The sequence below is a fragment of the Entelurus aequoreus genome, linkage group LG18 (assembly GCF_033978785.1).
Source record: "Entelurus aequoreus isolate RoL-2023_Sb linkage group LG18, RoL_Eaeq_v1.1, whole genome shotgun sequence".
NCBI lineage: Eukaryota > Metazoa > Chordata > Actinopteri > Syngnathiformes > Syngnathidae > Entelurus > Entelurus aequoreus.
Genome location: NC_084748.1, coordinates 41,703,232 through 41,728,731, shown reverse-complemented (window position 1 = coordinate 41,728,731; position 25,500 = coordinate 41,703,232). Strand labels below are relative to the sequence as shown.

Sequence of the window (25,500 nt, the reverse complement as noted above, 5' to 3'; positions counted from 1 at the left end):
CATAGCCATAGCACACAAACATGTGTGTAAGAGGGAAACATCAAGGAACACAAAGGACATTAAAGACCTTAAAAGAGCAGAGCTGATGGAACCAGCCACTTCTACACACAGCCACAAAAGTAAAAACAACAACAACAAAACAAAAACATATACACTGTGGTGGCCTCTGTGGTGTTCCACGCCATTGTCTGCTGGGGTGGGGGGAGCAGACCCATCAAAGCAACCAAGAGAGCCTAATAGCCGTATAGACCTTAATATAAGCTGCACCCACTTAATTTTTGGGAGAATTTCATTTTATACATATATGGAAAGCACATGTCTATTAGCCGCATGTGTACACATTGAGACATGACATAGTTACACAGGTGCTTGTGTCTTTTCAGAAATGTAATAAAAAGCAGTGCATGTAACGCAACATAAAGCAGCCTACCGGAGAGCGCGGTCTTCTTCATCCTTCTGTGCACAGGGGGCGTGTTCTCTGGTGTCGGAGTTGAGGGCACTCATCGTCGTCTCGATGAGATACTAGTAAAAACGAAAGTATTGCATTTTTATGTAAACAATAGATGGTCAAAATAGCAATAACATGAATGACAGAACAACCAAGCTGTGTAGCTTTTTCAAAAAGACGATCATTTTGTGATGATGATGTGTTTACAAAGATGCACACTCGTATATAAAGAAAGTTTAGCTGACCGACTTTGACCAAAAGGATAGTTCAATAAATTTCTTTGCACAATTTCGTCTCTCTGTTGTTAGTTAGCTAACTAACGAGCTAATATTTTGCCAAGACGACCAGAGACCGCATCGTCCGACATGACTCCGCTTTAAAGGCCCCAGCTTCACAGATCTGCCATGAAAAAAACAGGCTCGCTTTGTAAGTTGAGCAAGAATGTTCCTTTTTTGAAGTAGATGGAGCCATTTCTCTCTCCCTGTTGCTTAGCAGTCACTGGCTACTGTGAATCGCATGCATTCATTTGAGTCCCAAAAAACGAGCAATGACGTCATCAACTATTACTGGCAAATTAATTTATTGGCATGTTATAGTAACATAACAATAACAATGTTATTAATGTCAACAAAAGGTTTCAAGGTACTAGTTACCGTGATTTTAAACACGAGTTGTTACCAATGTATCGTTTTTCAAAGGAAAAATTAGGTCCGTTCCTTGGACGCTTGGAGAGTGAGTTTACTGCGTCCTTTAAGATTCTAATATGTCACAATATCACCGCAGATGATGGAAAAAAACAAGCGATAAATTGCACACCTTAAAAAAACATTTTCCTTGTTGTGTAGGTGATAGAGAAGAACCCTGGGGGTTGGTGGTATGTGCAGATTGGCGAAATGGAAGGCTGGGCCCCTTGCTCCTACATCGACAAACGCAAGAAACCCAACATCAGCCGTCGAACCAGCACCCTAACCCGACCCACAGTTCCACCCCCAGCCCCGCCTGTGAAAAAGCATGATTCTGAAGAAAGTCCTCCCTCTGCCACCTGCACTCTGAAAGTATCAGACTCTGTGTACGAGGAACCTGAATATGATGTACCTGCAGTTGGCTGTGATGGTGAATCAGACACTGATTCTCTCAAAGATGAACGCTCCTTGAATGTGAAGTTCAGCAGTGCAGTCGGCAACAAGTTTTCCCCACCCTCAAATAAAGCCTCCCATCCTGTCTGCAAAGAATCACCGATTTTCAGCCATCAAAGGGCGTCATTTAGATCTGACCAAAATGTTGCTAAAAAGGAATGCATCTACGAGAATGATGCTTGCCGACCTACTAGTGGCACTGCAGGAAGGACAGCCAAAGTGTCCAGTGAACCCAACTCTCCAAGAAGCTACCATTCCTCTACAGTTCCTCGCAAACTCTCTGGATCTTCACCGGTGCCTGGTCGACTCTCTAAAATTGTAACCCCAGAGATGAATAGGAGAAGCCAGACTCTTGATAGACGTACAGACATTAACCGCCGCTCTCAGGAGAACAGTCCACACTCCTCATCAGATGAATCAAAAGGCACAAGCCTCAGCCGAGATGTGGAGCAGAGAATAGGCCAGAGCCCTTCTACAAGACCAAAGCCTTCTGTCAGACCTAAACCTCTCCTGACTAAATCAGAGCCTCAGAGAACCGAAAGGATGGACATCAGCTCCTTGAGACGGCAGCTGAGACCCACAGGTCAGTTGCGACACGGCCCCAAGCCTTCCAGAGGCGAAGATTCTGAAACAGCCTCTGTTATGCCATCCGAGCAATCAATGACTTTGCGCACTACATCAGATCTTTCGTCTGTATACCCAAAAGAAGTCCATGGAGAATCTGACCCAAAGGGTTCATGTTTGTACCGCTCCCTGGATGCCTACAAGAAGGTACAAGAGTCTGAGATCAGCTTTTCAGCTGGGGTGGAGGTTGAAGTTCTGGAGAAGCAAGAGAGCGGCTGGTGGTACGTGCGCTGGGGCTCTGAGGAAGGTTGGGCTCCCTCATACTTTCTGGAGCCTGTTAAGAGATTGGTGGATACTGCAAGGCTTGAATCGGGTACTAGTGGTGAAAGAAAGTCCAATAGCCTCGAGAAAAATGAAAAGCAAGTTATGGCTCGAAATAACATCAATATTCAAGGTTTGACCCAGCAGCATCAAGGATTGAGGAGGAACACTCCGCCTATTCCTTCCAAGCCTCCTGGTGGCTTCTCAAAGCCGTCGGGGATGGTTAACGGGGGCGTGCGGATGAGGAATGGGGTACGTCAAGTAGCAGTTAGGCCTCAGTCTGTATTTGTGACCTCGACACAGCCAGCTAAAGATACGCATTACATGACTGGCTCTCTAAGACGAAATGAGTCACTTGGCAGAAGTGATCACTACGGCTCTGGTTCTGCCACACTTGGCGTTCGCCGAAATGCCTCCTTCAGCACGGTGCGACCACATGTGGTGGTGGAAAGTCAAGCAAGACCCGCCGAGCGCTCCAACCTGGGGTCCTCAGTGAGTGGATTTAGCTCAAGCAATGCACAGGATCCCCTTGGCAGATTTAGCAAGCGCAACGGTATCCCAATGTCTGCAGTTCGTCCCAAACCAATAGAGAAAAGCCAGCTGATCCAAAATAACCTTGGCAGAGATGTGTATGTGTCCATCGCGGACTACCGTGGTGATGAGGAGACTATGGGATTTGCTGAGGGCACCAGTCTGGAGGTCTTGGAGAGAAACCCCAATGGTTGGTGGTACTGCCAGGTACAGGATAGCTTGCTGCCCCGCAAGGGCTGGGTCCCATCGAACTACCTTGAACGGAAAAAATAAAAGCCATCTACATTTGATCTTCATCTAACCAAGAACCTTTCTATTTGATGTCTCTGGGATGACAGGACGCATCATTCCTCAAGAACGTTATCCACAAGCAATACGTCCTTAAAAACTGGAAACTCTGAAAAGACGGTTTTGTCTCATAAATTGGACAGTTTAAATGCTGGTTAACTGAAAAAAAAAGTGTACAAAGAGTCGGACGTATTTCACCGGAGAGGTAAATAGAAAAGAAGGGTTGGACATATTTGACGAGAACCATGATGTTCCAATTCAAAAACATGGTGCGAATGGGAGCCTCTCAAAGGGTTTTTCTATTGTTCCATCACCGGTGTGATGAGTGATAAGTGCCTTTTGTATCACCTAAATGGAAGTACAGTAGGTACTAGTACTACAAGGTGGATAGAAAAATGTAACATCAACCAAAACTTGTAAATGTGCCATACAACTATGAACACCACCGAGAATCATTCAGAACCCTTTAGTGGCTCCAAGAGGAAGCAACGGAAAGTTCTATAGTTGGTCCAAGACTCAAAAGATTCAACACTTTAGCTTTCACCCATGAGGCAAAGAAACATGATTATTGTTTGTTACCAACATCTTTGGTTGATGTCTTCCTTAGATAATAATTTCTGCGTTCTTGGGACATCTGTTATCTGACAACTGAGTAAAAGTACAAAAGTAAAAGCTCCTTGATCAATTTTAAGTGACACAAACAGTTTCCTTCAAGTTGTGTTTCCAGTACATTTTAAAAAGCAAAACAACAAAAAATACCAGTGAATCAGATGGTTGTTATTGCAGTACCTGAATCGTTTTTCTTTTTCCATAGGATAAAACTGCTGTTACGTTAATGCATTGATAAATAGGACCTGGTAAATCTGTGAAAATGGCACCCTTTTAGTTTATTCATCACACGATGTGATTACAGTTATTTATTTATGGTACGTTGCAACGTGCAGTGGTACCTCAGGGTATGAGTACCAAAGCTCACACATTTTTGAGATACGAACTGTCTCTCTAATTGTTCCACCTTAGGTTGCAAGCAAAAATCTGGGTTACAAGCCTCACAGTGAACCCCGTAAGATCCGACCAAAACTCTCGGTCTCACCCGCTAGCATTAGCTTGGACATAAAGTGAGTGTGAAGGACAGTGCTGAGAAGATGTGGATGACAAAAAAAAAAAGCTCAATAAACATGTGCGAGCTTGTTGCTTAGCAGTGCTAGTCTTGCACCGTACTGAAGCAGAGTAAGTCGAGAACGCCAGCCAAAGATGTTGAAATAATACCTAAATGGCGGACATGTATCCATGAAAATATGGAAAAGCTGCTGATGGTGACGGAGAAGCAGTGAACGATACCGCAGAAGTCCGCTCTCCAAGGTAAATGATCTACATTACTTCTTAAAACCACTGTAGTTGTTTGTACTATGTTTTATTGCATTGTTTTTCATACAATATGTATTATTTAAAAGTTCAGGTTTCTCTTTAAAAGGCATTCTACTTGTTAATATGGTACTGTTTTTGGGGGGATTTCAATTCATTTCAATGGGCCGCGCTATTTCGCAATACACGTTTTTCGAGGTACATAGAACCAATCCTGAGGTACCACTGCACATCCAATAGGGTTTTTGGACGCAAAAAAATGGAAAACCTGTACTTACAAGGAATCATTTTTATTGTTGGGTGGGATTTAACCCTGAAATAAAAGGTACATAATTGTCATCCTTTTAGTTTTCCTGCATCTTAACCATTCGGTAACATTTTAGATTTCTGACCAATTATAATAATACAATCAAAACCTGACATGAAATTACAATGTTGCAGTTTCTACAGTCGAGAGTTTCAAAGCATTAAAAAAACCAAACCAAAACATAGCTGATGTTCAAGACTGCTGAAATATATTTTCTAATGAACGTTGCTATTTTTGTAATATGTGTGTCTGCTGGACGGGGTTATGAAAAAAGACCACACAGTTCAGTTTTTTGTTTATTTTTGGCAAAGTGTGTTGTTTTTTTTGTTATGTTAATTTAAATGTGATAGCACAGTTACAATGACGAGGAACGAAGTGATTCAGTTGTGTTACAGTAATTGGTGCACTTTGAAACCTTTTACTGATTACATTAGTTTAAAGATGCAGTAAACACCCAGCGTAGTATTTATGGTTGTTTTAATGAATCAAGTTTTTCACTTCAATTGACACAAGCTTCATTTTGTGACTGGAGATGTTAAACAGAGACCTCTTGTGGATGTAAAAAGATACTGCACCTTTTTATTTTTTTCCATTACAATCATTGTTAATATTATTATCCACATAATTAACAGCCAGTCTACCACAGTGCAATAAGAAATGCACTGCTGGTCAGTGAGTCTAACCCCAAAACTGTACTTTTTTTATTTTATTTTATCTTTTGTTGAACCAAAGAGCAGCTAAAATGTCTTTGTGTGTGTTTTTATGTAGCACGCATTTGTGAACATCTTTCCAAAGTTCATTTATGTCTCATGCTGCAACTTGAGCAGATAATGGGCACTTCCTTCTTCTTTATTGTAATTTACATAATGCCGGATTAAAGTATATTTATTTGTATAAGATTGTGTCACATGAATTGACATTGAACTTTTTTTTTTTTTTTTTTTGCCATGGTGCAACTCGACAAAGGCATTATGTAAAATGTGTGTCACTCTTTTAATCGACCCCTTTATTCTGCTTAATGACTTAAACTAGCAAGGGAATTGATTCAGTTCATTTTAGTCGTGTGTCCATCATGCAGGGTTTTTTTGTGTTTTTAATTTTGGTACAAGTTTCTGCCTGAGAGAAAATGTGCAATAATTATGTTGAGTATTTTAGCAAAAGGCCCGAGAGGGACAAGCGGTAGAAAATGGAATCATATTAATATGAAGGCCTGGACAAAGGTCGCTACAGGTGGTCCTCGGTTTGTCTTCATATGTTATCTCAGTCAACGCATAACTTGTCATCCCCAACTACAGCTTCACATTAAACCTTAAACTTATGCAAATTAGCACAAGCCTTACATTTTTAATTTTGCCTATCATTATGTGACAAGCACACACAATGTTTTATTTGTATGCATTCTAAATAGTAAATAATAGCAAACGGAGGTCTATTCCGCCTGTAAAGCACTTTAAAAAACATCCATAATACCTCCATCAACGTTTTATATAAATGCTAAGCATATATATTATGTAGTAACAGGCACGTTCATAATAACACATAATAGTTACGTATTTGTATGCATTCTAAATAGTAAATAATAGCAAACGGAGGTCTATTCCGCCTATAAAGCACTCTAAAAAACATCCATAAGACCTCCAACGATTTATATAAATGCTGTAAGTATATATATTATGTAGTAACAGGCACTTTCATAATAACACGTAATAGTTATGTATTTGTATGCATTCTAAATAGTAAATAATAGCAAACGTTGGGTCTATTCCGCCTATAAAGCGCTCTAAAAAACATCCATAAGACCTCCAACGATTTATATAAATGCTGTAAGTATATATATTATGTAGTAACAGGCACATTCATAATAACACGTAATAGTTATGTATTTGTATGCATTCTAAAAAGTAAATAATAGCAAACGTTGGTCTATTCCGCCTATAAAGCGCTCTAAAAAACATCCATAAAACCTCCATCAACGTTTGATATAAATGCAGTAAGTATATATATTGTGTAGTAACAGGCACATTCATAATAACACATAGTTACGTATTTGTATGCATTCTAAATAGTAAATAGTAGCAAACTTTGGGGGTCTATTCTGCCTATAAAGCGCTCTAAAAAACATCCATAAGACCTCCATCAACGTTTGATATAAATGCTGTAAGCATATATATTATGTAGTAACTGGCACATTCATAATAACACGTAAGAGTTACGTATTTGTATGCATTCTAAATAGTAAATAATAGCAAACGGAGGTCTATTCCGCCTATAAAGCGCTCTAAAAAACATCCATAAGACCTCCAACGATTTATATAAATGCTGTAAGTATATATATTATGTAGTAACAGGCCCATTCATAATAACACGTAATAGTTATGTATTTGTATGCATTATAAAAAGTAAATAATAGCAAACGTTGGAGGTCTATTCCGCCTATAAAGCGCTCTAAAAAACATCCATAAGACCTCCATCAACGTTTGATATAAATGCAGTAAGTATATATATTGTGTAGTAACAGGCACTTTCATAATAACAGGTAATAGTTACGTATTTGTATGCATTCTAAATAGTAAATATTAGCAAACGTTGGGTCTATTCCGCCTATAAGGGGCTCTAAAAAACATCCATAAGACCTCCATCAACAATTTATATAAATGCTGTATGTAAATATATTATGTAGTAACAGGCACGTTAATAATAACACTTAAATAGTTACATATTTGTATGCATTCTAAATAGTAAATAGTAGCAAACTTTGGAGGTCTATTCTGCCTATGAAGCGCTCTAAAAAACATCCATAAGACCTCCATCAACATTTGATATAAATGCTGTAAGCATATATATTATGTAGTAACAGGCACATTCATAATAACACGTAAGAGTTACGTATTTGTATGCATTCTAAATAGTAAATAATAGCAAACGGAGGTCTATTCTGCCTATAAAGCGCTCCAAAAAACATCCATAAGACCTCCTTCAACGTTTGATATAAATGCAGTAAGTATATATATTGTGTAGTAACAGGCACGTTCATAATAACACATAATTGTTACGTATTTGTATGCATTCTAAATAGTAGCAAACTTTGGGGCAGTCTATTCTGCCTAAAGCGCTCTAAAAAACATCCATAAGACCTCCATCAACGTTTGATATAAATGCTGTAAGCATATATATTATGTAGTAACAGGCACGTTCATAATAACACGTAATAGTTACGTATTTGTTCATTTTAAGCATACGACGGCGTATTAATTTCACAGACGCAACACAACGTTTGCTAATGACCTCAACAACATGAACACGACCAATCATTGCAGACTTCAAAGACTACTTTGGGACTAATGATGATCCAGAACCTTAAATTGTTTAGCTTTAATATAAGGAGGATGAGCGTGCCAGTGCGTGTGTCTGAGACCCCTGGTTAACATAGCACAAAGCATTTAATATTTGTATGCGGTGTTTTTCATTTTAAATTTAAATTTTTTTTTTGTGGCTCCCATTATTTTCTTTAATTTGTGAAACCTGCCAAAATGGCTCTTTGAGTGGTAAAGGTTGCCGACCCCTGGAGTAGGTAATATTAAAGACTGAAATCTGGCCTCAAAAAAAGCTGCACATTTGCATTCATCCGCCACATGCACTTGAGTAGTTCTCAAGCAAGTCTCGTATTTATGGACCACAATTAGGTTTTCATTCATATACAAGGGCGTAGTTACAACTTGGCGATGTCATAACACGGAATGACAAAACGAGGATCACCTGTATTGCCTGGTTTGAATGTAGGTCGTATACGTGTTTGTGTGAAAATCAAAACATCAGGTTTTCATGTTAAGTACAAATCCATGTTGACTGGATCAAAGTATGTGACAAAGCATATTAGTGCAGTATGGTGGACTTTTGGACCGAACGACAAGATAGAACAACGTCCCTCTTTCCACTGTTGACATTGCAGCCATCTGGGTCTTCTTCAAAGATGGACGGTCTTGGTCTCAGTGGGCCTGCTCTCTCACTTTCGTGCCTAAATGGAATTTTGATATTCTCGTATTTTATCTTGTTTTTTGCTTCATGGATGTATCGACGATTACGTTACCGCCGTGCGCCTAACGATCCACGATAATGTTGTTAGCCGGAAGACATCAGCGGAGCAAAGCACCTTCAGCCGTTTCACATCTGCATTTGAACCTTTTTCCATGTGGATCCCAAAAGAGGACAATGAAATGTTCTTTTTGATGTGATGTTTGTTTGGAAGGTGTTTCTTACACTTGCCATGATATTGTGATATTTACAATATTTGTCTTGATCATCTCATGGACCTCATTGCCTGTCAAAGTTGATTTCCTCCGAAATAAAATGACAGTGGGACCCGTTTATGTTGACGCACCGCAGACCGGTTGTCGTCGTTGACATAAGCGGTCGTCGATCTAACTGAAAGCAGCCATTGGTTGCACATTTACTTGGCGATTTTTGATAGAGGTTTCAGGAAAATGGGTGATAATAAAAGATTTTTTAATCTGACAGTTGGTTTACGTGGTTTTCTTCCATTGGTGCATTTTTTAATTTATTTTGATTATTGTTTTTATTATCAAACTATTAAAATATATATTTTTTTATCATTAATAAGTGTTCCTTTGACTGTACCCTGACTGGAAAATGTTTTTTCTAAAGAGCTCAACACAAAAAGTACATAAACACGCTTTTAATTAAGTTAAAAAAAATAGTTGCAGTGTGTTGCGTTCTTTCCAGATTTTGTAGGAAAAACAGAATTTGTATTCCTGCTGTAGGAGCACTTGCTTTCAGAGGAGGGGCTACACCATTGTTTAGATACCAGTTTCATGCATTAATAACACAAAATATGGATGTGTTGAGATCATGGTTTGATTGTCAAAAATGTTTACCACCCCGGGCCCGACTTGCTAACTTTTTGCAACTCAACGCTAATAAAACGGAAATGCCGATAATCGGTCCTGCTAGACACCGACACCTATTTATTAATTCCACCTTAACATTTGACAAGCAAACAATTACACAAGGCAACTCGGTAAAGAATCTGGGTATTATCTTCGACCCAACTCTCTCGTTTGAGTCACACATCAAGAGTGTTACTAAAACGGCCGTCTTTCATGTCCGTAATATCGCTAAAATTTGTTCCATTTTGTCCACTAGCGATGCTGAGATCATTATTCATGCGTTCGTTACGTCCCGTCCTGGTTACTGTAACGTATTATTTTCGGGTCTCCCTTTGTCTAGCATTAAAAGATTACAGTTGGTACAAAACTGCTACCATAGCGCCTCCTCAATGGAAACTGATCCATGGCCACCTGATAACCTCTCCACGTGGGAGAGAGGGGGGCAGAACAGAAAAGAGAAGCAACAGATCAACTCAAGTCTGGGCATGTCACTCGTTGGCTGGATCATTCTGTCACGGTGCCACATGCTTGCAGTAGTTGTGACCCCAAGATGCAAAGATAGGAGACAAAGATTTCTCCTTAACAGAAAGTGAAGAACTGCAGACAATAAAAACCAAGTACCAGGCATGTAGCGGAAGCCCTGTTCAAAGGACAGGCATATTGTTGGATTTATTATGTGTATTTGTTATGTGTATATGTATTTATGGCGGACTTACCTGGGACTTTAAGATGGGCGGGGCTACCACTGACAGGTGACCATGTACGTAGCTTTAAAAATGGCGTCATTGTTTCGTGGGGTATGTCACCAGCATACCCCACTGGTAAGCTCATTTTGTCATATCCACTTTCTTTGTTAGATCAGCTGAATTATTGTTTAAATTCCATGCTTGCCCACTTCCTTGCTTTTCTCTTTGCTGTATGTCTGCTATGTCCGCAGCGCTTGTTGTGCGGCTGACTTGCTGCATCACAACCAGCGCAAACACTCACAGTTTAGTTTTTAAACAACGTTGGCAAAATTAAAAGTAATGTGCGGATTGAAATCTGTTGGATTATATTGTTGTCGCGTTGCGTGTGTTTGAGAGTTCGAAGGTTTGAGTTAAAAATACCGGCACCGGCACTTTACTTCCTGGTTTGGCTGATGGGATTTGTAGTTCTTTTGTGTAGTTCTGCTCATATGTGTAATGTGTGCCTCAAACAGAGCGCCGGTGTTTTATGTCTTTTTAGTACGTTTGTCCGTGACATTATAAATAATTCTGATTACATTTAAAACATTATATGACATAAATTAATGGTGATAATAAAATGTAATGCTAAAATTAATAAGTTAGGATAAAATCACAGTGATTGATAATATGTCATATCATGGTTGACAACATTATGGTTCAGTTGATGAATTCATGTCTATTATTTACATTATGATGATTCAAGATAGATACATTGTTTTGTTATGTTCATGTTTTGATGATTCAAGATAGATACATTGTTTTATGTTCATGTTTTCTTTTAGGTTATTACCTGCTAATGCTGCTACTGCTACTACTGCTGCAGCTGCTGCTACTACTGCTGCTGCTACTAAATAAAACAAGCAAAAGAATGCAAAGCGAGTAATTCCTTTCATGCTGAGTGACGACCCCTATTCAGAGGGCCAATACGGAAAAAACTGAACACATATATAGGAACAACTCTTGATTGGCAACATGTGTCCCGACTGTCAATCAAAGACCAGTGCGGGAGCCAGCTGTCAGTGGTAGACAAAGGTAAAGTCCCTGAAGAACAAACTACAAAACAGTAAGTGGAACAAAAATAACGCGAGACAGGAAAGAACAGTATACACAGGAAAATAATACAAAAACCAGAGTAGTCATGAAGGACCATGACAGAATGTTAGAAAAAGTTTGATCATCGAAAAGAGAAAAATGGTTGGTATGAAAAACGTTATTTTTAGAGATGTCCGATATTATCGGCCGAAAAATGCTTTAAAATGTAATATCGGAAATTATCGGAATCGGTTTCAAAAAGTAAAATGTATGACTTTTTAAAACGCCGCTGTGTACACGGACATAAGGAGAAGTACAGAGCGCCAATAAACCTTACAGACACTACCTTTGCGTGCCGGCCCAATCACATAATATCTACGGGTTTTCACACACACACAAGTGAATGCAAGGCATTGTTGTTCCAACAGCCATACAGGTCACACTGAGGGTGGCCGTATAAACATCTTTAACACTGTTACAAATATTCGCCACACTGTGAACCCACACCAAACAAGAATGACTAACACATTTCGGGAGAACATCCGCACCGTAACACAACATAAACACAACAGAATAAATACCCAACAGAATAAATACCCAGAACCCCTTGCAGCACTAACACTTCCGGTACGCTACAATATACACCCCCTGCTACTCCCTACACCCCTACACACACATCAACCCCACCCCCCCAACCTCAACCTCATGCTCTCAGGGAGAGCACGTCCCAAATTCCAAGCTGCTGTTTTGAGGCATGTTAAAAAAAATAATGCACTTTGTGACTTCAATAATAAATATGGCAGTGCCATGTTGGCATTTTTTTCCATAACTTGAGTTGATTTATTTTGGAAAACCTTGTTACATTGTTTAATGCAGGGGTCTCAAACATGCGGCCCGCGGGCCAATTGCGGCCCGCGAGACGTTATTGTGCGGCCCCCACCTTAATACGAACGTTTAATGTTAGTGCGGCCCGCGAGTTTTATATGAATGCCGCTTGAGGGCGCTGTGTGCGGAGCTGAAGCATTCTTGCCAACCCTCCCGATTTTCACCCGTCAACAATACGGAGGACAACAATATTGAGGGCACGAGGTTTAGCGTCCGCTTTTTCTCAATACAAACAATGTGCCTGCACAGTCACATGTTATATATGGCTTCAACAGACACACGTAAGTGACTGCAATGCATACTTAGTCAACAGCCATACAGGTCACACTGAGGGTGGCCGTATAAAAAAAACTTTATCAATGTTACAAATATGCGCCACAATGTGAACCCACACCAAACAAGAATGACAAGCACATTTTGGGAGAACATCCACACCGTAACACAACATAAACACAACAGAACAAATACCCAGAATCCCTTGTAGCCCTAACTCTTCCGGGCTGCAAGGAATCTACCAATCATGGTGTGGTATATGGCTCTCGAGGGCCGAACATTGACGTAACTTGTGTGATGCAAGCAGAGAAATGTTTTGCTGCCTTTCCACGAGACCCGCACGCGCTCTTCCACCCTCCCTCCCTCGCTCGCTCTCTCTCTCTCTTGCTCTGTCACTGTGTGTGTCTTTCTCGCTCCCGCTGGTCCGGGCGGGGGAGACGAGCAGTCCGGTAGCTTCCAAAGGACCGAGCGACAATACAAAACTGTGGTGCACTGGACTCCAGCGCTGATACTCCGACAGAGAGTCGCTGGGCGAATCGGACGTGTAACACGTTAGTCGTGATCGGGGCTAATTGTGCTACCGCAACTGTAAACTCCACAGTTTGAGACACCTGGTTTAATGCATCCAGCTGGGCATCACAACAAAATTAGGCATAATAATGTGTTAATTCCACGACTATATATATCGGTATCGGTTGATATCGGAATCAGTAATTAAAGAGTTGGACAATATCGGAATATAGGATATCGGCAAAAAAGCCATTATCGGACATCTCTAGTTATTTTTATTATTTATTATTAACCATCTGGAATGGACTTACGCTGTCAAGTCGGAATGGAGAGGTAATTGTTTTTTGGTGACACCGAGTGGTCACAATAATTCATTAAGCTCATGTCGCGATAAGTTGAATGATACCATTTTTACTGGATACGTTCTAATACACTTAAAAGGTAAATGGGTTATACTTGTATAGCGCTTTTCTACCTTCAAGGTACTCAAAGCGCTTTGACAGTATTTCCACATTCGCCCATTCACACACTGATGGCGGGAGCTGCCATGCAAGGCCCTAACCACGACCCATCAGGAGCAAGGGTGACGTGTCTTGCTCAAGGACACAACAGACATGACGGAGTTGGAAGAAGGTGGGGATCAAACCAGGAACCCTCAGGTTGCTGGCACGGCCACTCTCCCAACCGCGCCACGCCGTCCCCCACTTCTGCCTTGGATACTTTGTATGCGTAAGTCAGTGTTTCCCACACATTCATTTATTTGTGGCGGCCCGCCATCATATAGTTGATGTAGATGCCCATATCGGCTGTTCAGATTTACTTTACAAAAGAGAAGTGTAGGATACTTCTCTTGTTGCCTTATTTGTATTTGACCACTACTGTTTTCTGTTTATTTGTTACTGAGTGTGGCAGGACACCTCTGCCTCTGTTTCACTTTATGTTGCTGGTAAATAATATGGTTGTAGTAGTAGGTTAAAGTTGAATTATTTAGTATGCACTAATTAAAGGGGCAGAGCTTTAAGAGACATTTTAGCTTTTATATTTTATAAGATATATTTTTTGTAAGAACCACAATTAATAAATATATTTCAGTGAATAACTTATTGTTCAAATCTGTATATAAATATGTACATAAAGTGTTGTAATTACATTGTAAAATGGATGGATGGACGTTTAAAACAAAACTGTTATTATTAATTAGTAAGTATACATTTTTTTTAGCCTTTTTAGAGAAAATCATATCATTGTAGTAAATTATGCAAATTACTCAATGATGTCATGTGACCACGCCCATAGCCACGCCCATAGCCAGAGGTATCTTGGCAGTTTATGGGAAACACTAACTTATATGGTAAATGGGTTATACTTGTATAGCTCTTTTCTACCTCTACTCAAATTGCTTTGACACTACTTTCACATTCACTCACTGATGGCGGTTGGCAAGTATGCTAACACAAGCTGCCATGCAAGGCCCTAACCACGACCCATCAGGAGCAAGGGTGAAGTGTATTGCTCTAGGACACAAGGAAGCCGGGGATCGAACTCTAGCCACCGAACCATGCCGTCTATATGCATTTATAACTTGTTATTTTTGACAAATGTACTGTTTTAGACTGCAGTAATATTCAATTAAGGACACTTATTGTGTGCTTAGCTGTTGTGTAGCTGCTAGCTCCTAGTAGCCTACAGCCTACCATGTTTACCTTTTGTAAATGACTTGTTTAAAATACAATGAAAGACCACTCGGGACATTTAGATGTCGACTGGCTGTCCAGCTGTGCACAAGTAAACATATGTATCGCAGATGATATCGCGATATTGTGTGTAACAAATGAGTCCTTTGGCCCAAGTATCATCCCGTGGAATCGAGTGTCCAAACAAAAGAATCCCACTCGTTGGTGACTCAGTCTCTTGCGTTTGTTTTATTTGTATTCATTTTATGGAGTACAACTCCAAAATGATCCACCATGAGGCCGAAGAACGTTGCTAAAACCCTCCATGCATTTTCTACTACGCGTCCCTCTCGGGGTCACCTATCTCAGCTGCATTTGAACTTTGCCAGGAGTTATTTTCTTATAAAATGCACTATTGTTTCTCACCTTCTTTATCAAAGTATGAAGGCGGCGTCCGCTTGGCTCTGCCTTCCTCCTCTGTCCGCTCGGCGCCATCCTTGCCAGCAAGAGTCTACAATAAAGGGTACAAGTGCTGTTAAATATTCATTTGTCCATTTCCTTCATCGTTTATATGCATTTCACATTGTTTTTCTGCATGTAAAATGCTATTTTTTTATAACATTTGATTTTTTGGATTGACATTATTTATTTTTAGAGAAATTGCTTTGGTTTTTGTTGGGCTGTTTGGATTACTATTGGAAAGTAGTGTATTACTGTACTGGTAATTGTGTGAATGCTCCAAAGCATTCACACATTTCTACACCTAAGTTAATCTATTTATTATTATTATTATTATTCAGATTTTGGCGCGCTCTACCTTCCGCATTTTTCATCCGATTTAAAGCGTTCCAACTTCAAACTATTCAGCCTATTCGTGAATCGCAGGCTTTACCTTGACAAATTCCAAAAATTCCCAGATTTCCCACAATTCCAGGTTTTCTGGGACCTTTTTCCCATTAAAAATGAATTGGCCATTTTTCAAACTTCCACCATTTCCACATTTTGTCAACATATTCAAACCATTCCACCTTTTCAACACATTGCACCAACTTGGAAGTTCAAACTATCCTTTTTCCAAGTTCCAAGCTCTATTTCCACCCTTTTTTCTGGTGACCGCTACTTTTCCGGGACATTAACCTCTTAAAGCCCAAGCTGTTTGTTTACATGCTTTTTTTCTTTATTTCTCTTTGCTATTTGGGCTTATTGGACCCTAATTAGAATAAAAACTAAGAATCATCTTTTGATATGATGAACTTAGTCCATAAGTACACAAACGTGTACTTCATGTTTAGTGACATGCTAATTCTTATTTTTACACTTTTTTCCCCCAAATTCCATTGTATGTTATACTCTTCTGACACCACCAGATGGCAGTATAAGTGTCCACATAAGGGCCATAAAACCCCAATTCAGTAGTGCACACAATTTTGGAAATAAGAGCTAAAAGGTGCTGTCCACGCATGTGGCCACTAAGCCTTTAGAGGTAAGGGACAAGCGGTAGAAAACGGATGGATGGATGGATTTTTCCCATTCAAAATGAATTGGCCATTTTTCAAACTTCCACCATTTTCCACATTGTTCAACCCACTTCAACCGTTCCACCATCAAAACATTCCTCCTAATTAGGACAAAAAAAACGAAGTTTTATTAACTAGAAAAATTCCCGGTTTTCCCGAAATTCTGTAATACCATTTCTCAATTCAACATGTTGCTACTTCAACATTTCTCGACCGATTAGAAAAATTCCAACACCAACCATTTCAACTCATTTACACCATTCAAGTTTTTTTAGCTTTTTTTTTTACCATTGTCAAAAAAGTTCACGCTTTTCCCGAAATTCTCAAATTTGGGGGGAAATTCCCATTGAAATCAATGGGACATTCTTCAAAGTTACACAATTCCCACATTTTCCATCTGATTCAAACTGTTCCAACTTCAAAATATTCAGCCTGTGCTCTACTTCAACAATAAATAAAAAAAATCCAGGATTTTAGTTCAACTTCTGCACGAACAAATTCACACGCAATTCCTTCAGGAATTGTCTCATCTAGTTGTTGCATAAACTACATAATATTCAAAAAAAGGTACAGAAGGTAACACAGACACATACACACGGACCTACCTCCGGGTAGAAAGCATGAAAAATGAAACCAAAAAATAAAGGCAAATGAAAAGAAAAGGTACAAAATGGGAAAAGTAAAGTCGAAAACAAGGATTGTTGCGGGGCACTAATTGTTCTCGTCACCAGATTGGGGATTGGTGGATATGCTGGATGTGACCACTGATAAGGGGACACACTTCCGGGGGGAAAGGTTCAAAGCATAGACATGTTATAAGTAGACGCAGCATCGAGCGCTACTGCCTACTGCCGCTGACGAGACGCAGGGCCGCCATCTTGGAGTGGTGATCCGCTCCACTCAGTGCAATTCATTTGGCAGGAGCAATGAACTGTCAGCGCATTTAATTCATTTTACCTCACTGAATACCACTGATTTTCACGCGTTTTTTTGTCATGTGTAGCTATGATAAAGGACACATGTTTTATTATTCATAGTTTGCTTAACAGTAATAGAATATTCTTATATGCTATAAGTGACCAGACGTCCGAGATCAAAACTGGGAATATAATCCCAGAGAAGGGGGAAAAAACGGTTAGCTATTTTTAAATTGAAGAAACAATATGATAAGTTATTATATACATGCGTATATCCTACATAAACAATGTATGAATACATTAGATATCTATATATCTTATAGACTGTATCTCTGTTGCTGCAGCAGCAGAGAGTTTATTCTGTTTTGACACTTTGTATTGATGTTTTGTATTACATTCTTCCCTTAAATGATCATGTTTACAGTGATTGTTTTATATGTATTTTTTTTTATGTATGTCGCTTTGGATAAAATTGTCTGCCAAATACTTAAACAAACATTTATCAACACCTGAAAGTCTTTATACCAGCTAAAACCACCAATCTGTTTCACTGGATTCAGAATAAAACCAAATTCTGTTTTACCCAACAATGTTAGTATTTGAATATTGTTACTTGAAGATTTATTCCTGGTTACAATTATACTGTTAAGAAAGTATTGTTTTATACTTTGCCTAAAATGAGAATGCATCATAATCAGTGGCGGCTGGTGAATTTTGTTTTAGGTGGGGCTGAAAGTTTGTAAACTAAACCCCTGTAGGGCTGTCATCCTCCCCCAGAAGATTTCTTTGTGATTTTCACATACAAATGAAGCATTCTGGTGCATTCTGACAAAATAATGAAGACAAAATAGAACATTTCATAGGTTAGCAGAGAACTATATACAATAATAATGCATAGCCACTGTCCACCATTGGACCCCAACTTAAACAAGTTGAAAAACTTATTTGGGTGTTACCATTTAGTGGTCAATTGTATGGAATATGTACTTCACTGTGCAACCTACTAATAAAAGTTTCAATCAATCTGATTGTCTAGTTAGCGAACATACAATCTGGACTGTGGTCCTAACTTTTACCCCTGTTGGCTTTTACTATCTTTTTTGATTGATTGCAACTTTTATTAGTAGATTGCACAGTACAGTACATATTCCGTACAATTGACCACTAAATGGTAACACCCGAATAAGTTTTTCAACTTGTTTAAGTCGGGGTCCACGTTAATCAATTCATGGTAAATCATGGTTTATCTTCATCATTTATTTCAACTTCATGTTATTCAAGTATGACATTTTTAAATGTAATTAATTTAATTGACAAGCAATTTTATTATGGTCATACTCTTGTTTGCTAGCGGCTACGATTTCATTACTAGTGAAGATCCTTGCTCCTTCTCAACTCTGTGGTAATGTTCTTTTCACAAAATACAACCAAAAGTAATCCCCCGATTCCTATTTTCAACAGTCCGCTCATTTGAGCAGGAAAACGCTGAACACCAGCCCGGCATCTTTGTTTTCTACCTGTCAACTGTCAGTTTAGGCTGCTCGCCGGCTCCTCATCACCACTTCAAGATGGCGGCCGAATTGCTCGCGTCACAGCAGCCAATGCTGCGTCTACTTATAAGATGTATACCATGAATTGATTAACGTGGACCCCGACTTAAACAACTTGAACAACTTATTCGTGTGTTACCATTTAGTGGTCAATTGTACGGAATATGTACTGAACTGTGCAATATACTAATAAAAGTCTCAATCAATCAATCAATGTCTATGTTCAAAGTAACGCAGGTATAATATTCAAAGGTAACACAGACACACGCACGGACCTACCTGAGGATAGAAAGCATGAAAAATGAAACCAAAAATAGGTAAAAAAGGGGAGAATGTAACGTCGAAAACAAGGATTGGAGCGGGGGACTAATTGCTCTCGTCACCAGATTGAGGATTAGTGGCTAGACCGGATGTGACCAGTGATAAGGGGACACACTTCCGGGAGGAAAGGTTCAAAGTAACGTAGGTATAATTCTAGCGACTGTAGTACTTAATAGCACAAACATGGGGGCAATTAAAAAAAAAATGAACAGGAAAGCTCACAAAATAATCATCAGCGAAAAAGCTCAAACTGCACTGAAGCGGTGAAAACACAGAAAAAGTCTGATTGCGGCAGTAGCGGGTCTTCAGAAGAATAATCAAGTGTGCAATCAGTGGCTCCGACACAGGAACACCAAATATGGGCACTGCAAGACAAGGCAGAGAGGCGGCAGACAACAAAAAGGTACTCACTAATAGCTCCATTTTAATCACTGCTCGGTGTTGATTAACTCTAAAAAGAAACAGAACTTTATCTTTTTTTTTTAAAGACTAAATTGCTTCAGAATAGAAGTTGTCGAATCAAAGAGTGTCAACATTAAGAAATATGGCAAGGAGTTGACGTGTTATTAAAAGGTGTCATAACTCCTGCTGTCCAAAAGATGTCACTGTTGCACCACTCTTTTTAATCAGTCTTATTACAAATCAAGCAGGAGATGGAATTCACTATGACCCTTTTTTAGCACTTGTCTGGGTGTTTTTTTTTTATTCCTCACAAGATTATTATTCATATTACTTGGCCCTCTCTTTTCAGACCGACGGGAACTGATGCTTCACATTGAGCGCATCCGAGATGTAAAGTTTTAAAGTAGGTCAGCCGTACTTTTAGGCCTATCTTCATCAGATAAATACTGACTAGAAAGAATTGGTCGAAAAAAATTGAGGTATGGACTCAATCAAATACCATATTCTATATTATATGTGCTCCTCAACATAGATTAATATCCGTCGTAGCGGAAAAGTGCAGGAGTGTATTAGCATCCTGACAAAAATGTATTGGATAAAATATCAAGTAATCAACATTTGTTTTCCCTTTCCACAAATGTTGAGTTTGCAATTGTTTTGATTTTGTTTCGTAAATGCTATGCAGTAAATACAATTAGTCGTTGCGTAACTTCATTCATACTTTCATTTGCATCAATTGTGCAGCAGTGGTACGATTCAGTGAACGAGCTAATTGTGTCAAGTACCCGTGAGTCTCGAGTCAGGAAAAAAAAACCTCACAAGTTTTGAACGATTCGTTCATGAGTCGCTCATTGCAACACTTTGCTGAGTGACGAGAATTTTAGAATTGCACTTTCTTTACGCGTGTCATGTTGAACACTTCAAGAAAAATGTCAACCCGAATCACCTTGTTTAGGAGAATAAACCAGAAAGAACCTCTGCCAGGCCCTAACCTCCAGATCAGCCCCTGTTCCTTATCTCATTTCTGACATTTTCTGAAAGTTTTATCAAAATCTGTCTTTAGCAGAATGCAGGAAACAGACTGAAGCCTCTTGTCAGTCATCCACTCGTTGTCTCTGTGGGTGGAGGCAAGGGCTCTCTCATACACACGTAAACAAGGTAACGTCGTAAAGATCCGGATCATCCCCAAAATATAATCACTCGTTCCTTGTCCTATTTCAGACATTTCCTGAAAAGAGCTTTTTGAGTTATGTTGCAAACTAACAAAGTGACAAACCACGGACAACAGATACATAACCTCCTGGTAGATTAGCTGATAACCACAGCTAACTAGCATGAAAAGGCTAATTAACACGTGAAGTCCCAGAGAAGGGTCAATTGACATTTTTACCTAGAAAACACACAAGAGGGTCATTTGACCCCTAGTCCCCCCTGTGGACACTCCTTTTGTTATGAAAATGTGGCTGTTAGTGGCACACGGCAGGGGGCCACTTGAGCCTGTGTGGGGGAGGGGACCTTACAGCTCAAGCTTTAGTTCTGAGGTAGGTTGTGTGTGTTTTTGCAAGGATCAACAGAATGAAGGGATCAACACTCTGACATTTATTGTTAAAAAAAATACAAAACAAAACATATTTACAAAGAATGAAAAAGCAACTGTTTTCCCAGTTTTGGTGTGGAGGGTTGTTGCAGAAGCAATTGTTATTTTTGTGTGCCAAAAATAGTTTAAAAAAAAAAATTTACAAAGAAAAAAGCATATTTACAAAGAATGAAAAACCATGTCCATGTAAACGTGACTGACATACATTTGAGCAGTCACTCACAATCCTGGCACTGCCATTGCTCCTTTCGGCATTTCCCACATGTATAATTTTTCTGTCTACCTAGACAAACTGCCCCTAACAGCCTCATTACCATAACAAAATGAGTGATTAGTGTATTCGGGAAAAGCATCGGGCCAAATGACCCCTCTCTGGGTCTTCTAGGTAGACAGAAAAATGCTGGGACTTCTAGTGTTAAGTCAAATGTTCATTATTCTCAAGGACGCAAGTTGGCTTTGTTCGTTAAAAAAAACATGTGGATTTTTTATTGTCTTGCCTGCAAAATTTCCCTTTCCATCCATTTTCTACCGCTTGTCCCTTTCGGGGTTGCGGGGGGTGCATTCGGGCGGAAGGCGGGGTACACCCTGGACAAGTCACCACCTCATCGCAGGGCCAACACAGATAGACAGACAACATTCACACTCACATTCACACACTAGGGCCAATTTAGTGTTGCCAATCAACCTATCCCCAGGTGCATGTCTTTGGAGGTGGGAGGAAGCCGGAGTACCCGGAGGGAACCCACGCAGTCACGGGGAGAACATGCAAACTCCACACAGAAAGATCCCGAGCCTGGAGTTGAGCTCAGGACCTTCAAGTTGTTAGGGGAAATGCTCACACCGTTTGTAGAAGTTGCAATTTCAGCCAAAAGATGCAGAACAAAAAACTGCCGAGTCGTCATCAACATGCGTCACTTTTAACATAGCAATACCTAATCCTGCATCAAAGTCAAACTCTATGCATGTCTTTTACCGCCACCAGAAGGTTACGTAATAGTTGCTGTTGAGTGGCGGTGTGAGGAAACACTCGATTGCTTTTCCAAACACGTGATAGTGAACTGGCAACATGTGAATGCTGAACAGGAAGTGGCACAATCCCTTCTTTAACTGTAAATTATCCACTCAAAGGATAATATAACAAAACGGTAAGATGCAAAGACTCAAGTCAACTTGACCATCACCTTTGTAGTTAGAGTTACGGCACCCTGAACTCCATTGTAAAAATGTGTGTTTCTACATTTGTTCTATTTTAGTATATGCTTAAATCTACCATGTTGACATTGGTTAAGTTTGTAGTTATGTTACCTTTAATTCAGCTATTATGGTGTAATTTTTTTGACTATAATTGTAATATTCGAATGATGACAAATGCATGTGTTGTGGCAGTTGTGGATGTCACCAATGCGGCGGTGTGAGGACACACTCGATTGCTTTTCCAAACACGTCTTTGATAGTGAACTGCCAACATGTGAATGCTGAACAGGAAGTGGCACAATACCTTTTTTTAACTGTAAATGATCCACTCAAAGGATAATATAACGAAACGGTGAGATGCAAAGACTTAAGTCAACTTGACTACCTTTGCCGTTAGAGTTCCAGCACCCTGAACTCCATTGTAAAAATGTGCGTTTCTACATTTGTTCTATTTTAGTATATGCTTAAATCTACCATGTTGACATTGGTTAAGTTTGTAGTTGTGTTACCTTTAATTCGGCTATTGAGGTGTCATTTTTTTGACAATTGTTTTGATTATAATTGTAATATTTGAATGATGACAAATGCATGTGTTGTGGCAGTTGTGGATGTCACCAATGCGGCGGTGTGAGGACACACTCGATTGCTTTTCCAAACACGTCTTTGATAGTGAACTGCCAACATGTGAATGCTGAACAGGAAGTGGCACAATACCTTTTTTTAACTGTAAATGATCCACTCAAAGGATAATATAACGAAACGGTGAGATGCAAAGACTTAAGTCAACTTGACTACCTTTGCCGTTAGAGTTCCAGCACCCTGAACTCCATTGTAAAAATGTGCGTTTCTACATTTGTTCTATTTTAGTATATGCTTAAATCTACCATGTTGACATTGGTTAAGTTTGTAGTTGTGTTACCTTTAATTCGGCTATTGAGGTGTCATTTTTTTGACAATTGTTTTGATTATAATTGTAATATTTGAATGATGACAAATGCATGTGTTGTGGCAGTTGTGGATGTCACCAATGCGGCGGTGTGAGGACACACTCGATTGCTTTTCCAAACACGTCTTTGATAGTGAACTGCCAACATGTGAATGCTGAACAGGAAGTGGCACAATACCTTTTTTTAACTGTAAATGATCCACTCAAAGGATAATATAACGAAACGGTGAGATGCAAAGACTTAAGTCAACTTGACTACCTTTGCCGTTAGAGTTCCAGCACCCTGAACTCCATTGTAAAAATGTGTGTTTCTACATTTGTTCTATTTTAGTATATGCTTAAATCTACCATGTTGACATTGGTTAAGTTTGTAGTTGTGTTACCTTTAATTCGGCTATTGAGGTGTCATTTTTTTGACAATTGTTTTGATTATAATTGTAATATTTGAATGATGACAAATGCATGTGTTGTGGCAGTTGTGGATGTCACCAATGCGGCGGTGTGAGGGCACACTCGATTGCTTTTCCAAACATGTCTTTGATAGTGAACTGCCAACATGTGAATGCTGAACAGGAAGTGGCACAATACCTTCTTTAACTGTAAAGTATCCACTCAAAGGATAATATAACGAAACGGTGAGATGCAAAGACTTAAGTCACCTTGACTACCTTTGCAGTTAGAGTTCCAGCACCCTGAACTCCATTGTAAAAATGTGTGTTTCTACATTTGTTCTATTTTAGTATATGCTTAAATCTACCATGTTGACATTGGTTAAGTTTGTAGTTGTGTTACCTTTAATTCGGCTATTGAGGTGTCCTTTTTTTGACAATTGTTTTGATTATAATTGTAATATTTGAATGATGACAAATGCATGTGTTGTGGCAGTTGTGGATGTCACCAATGCGGCGGTGTGAGGACACACTCGATTGCTTTTCCAAACACGATTTTGATAGTGAACTGCCAACATGTGAATGCTGAACAGGAAGTGGCACAATACCTTCTTTAACTGTAAATTATCCACTAAAAAGATAATATAATGAAACGGTAAGATGCAAAGACTTAAGTCAACTTAACTACTTTTGTAGTTAGAGTTGTAGCACTCTGAACTCCATTGTAAAAATGTGTGTTTCTACATTTGTTCTATTTTATTATATGCTTAAATCTACCATATTGACTTTGGTTAATTTTGTAGTTGTGTTACCTTTAATTTGGCTATTATGGTGTCATTTTTTGACAATTGTTCTGATTATTAATTGTAATATTTGAATGATGACAAATGAATGTGTTGTGGCAGTTGTGGATGTCACCAATGCGGCGGTTTGAGGAAACACTCGATTGCTTTTCCAAACACGTCTTTAATAGTGAACTGCCAACATGTGGATACATGTAAAGTATCCACTCAAAGGATAATATAACGAAAACGGTAAGATGCAAAGACTTAAGTCAACTTGACTAACTTTGTAGTTAGAGTTCCGGCACCCTGAACTCCATTGTAAAAATGTGTGTTTCTACATTTGTTCTATTTTATTATATGCTTAAATCTACCATGATGCCATGGGTTAAGTTTGTAGTTATGTTACCTTTAATTCGGCTATAATGGTGTAATTTGTTTGACAATTGTTTTGATTATAATTGTAATATTTGAATGATGATAAATGAATGTGTTGTGGCAGTTGTGGATGTCACCAATGCGGCGGTTTGAGGACACACTCGATTGCTTTTCCATACACGTCTTTGATAGTGAATCATGTGAATGCTGTACAGGAAGTGCTTGGAAGTTTAATGGCTTTTTTTAAAACTCGTGAGACTAAGTGTAAGTTATTTGTGTTCTTCATGGTGTTTTTGAATCTGCACCAATTTTTGTGCTCAGAATTGTCAAATAACTTGAAGTGTTTTGCCAAGAGGATTAGTTGTAATATGTACATTTTAAGACTGTGCTTGTTCTATTTTCGACCCAAGTAAAACTAAAAAAATTATAGTTTTGAAGTTTTCTTCATTTTAAAATTATTATGCCACAATTGTCTTAGTCCGGCCCGCGTGGGAATAGATTTTCCTCCATGCGGCCCCTGAGCTAAAATGATTTTGACACCCCTG

General features: G+C 39.2%; 1 protein-coding gene across 3 annotated transcripts in view; it reads left to right on the top strand.

Annotated features, from left to right (window-relative positions):
- sh3pxd2aa (SH3 and PX domains 2Aa) overlaps window positions 1-9,442 on the top strand; it is a 315,840-nt gene extending 306,398 nt beyond the window's left edge. For all 3 annotated transcript variants that reach the window (XM_062027174.1, XM_062027175.1, XM_062027176.1), the window contains one exon: window positions 1,294-9,442. In XM_062027174.1, coding sequence (XP_061883158.1) covers window positions 1,294-3,273 — 1,980 coding nt within the window. In that variant the 3' untranslated portion in view covers window positions 3,274-9,442. The remainder of the gene's footprint in view (window positions 1-1,293) is intronic.
- The last annotated feature ends 16,058 nt before the right edge of the window (window positions 9,443-25,500 follow it).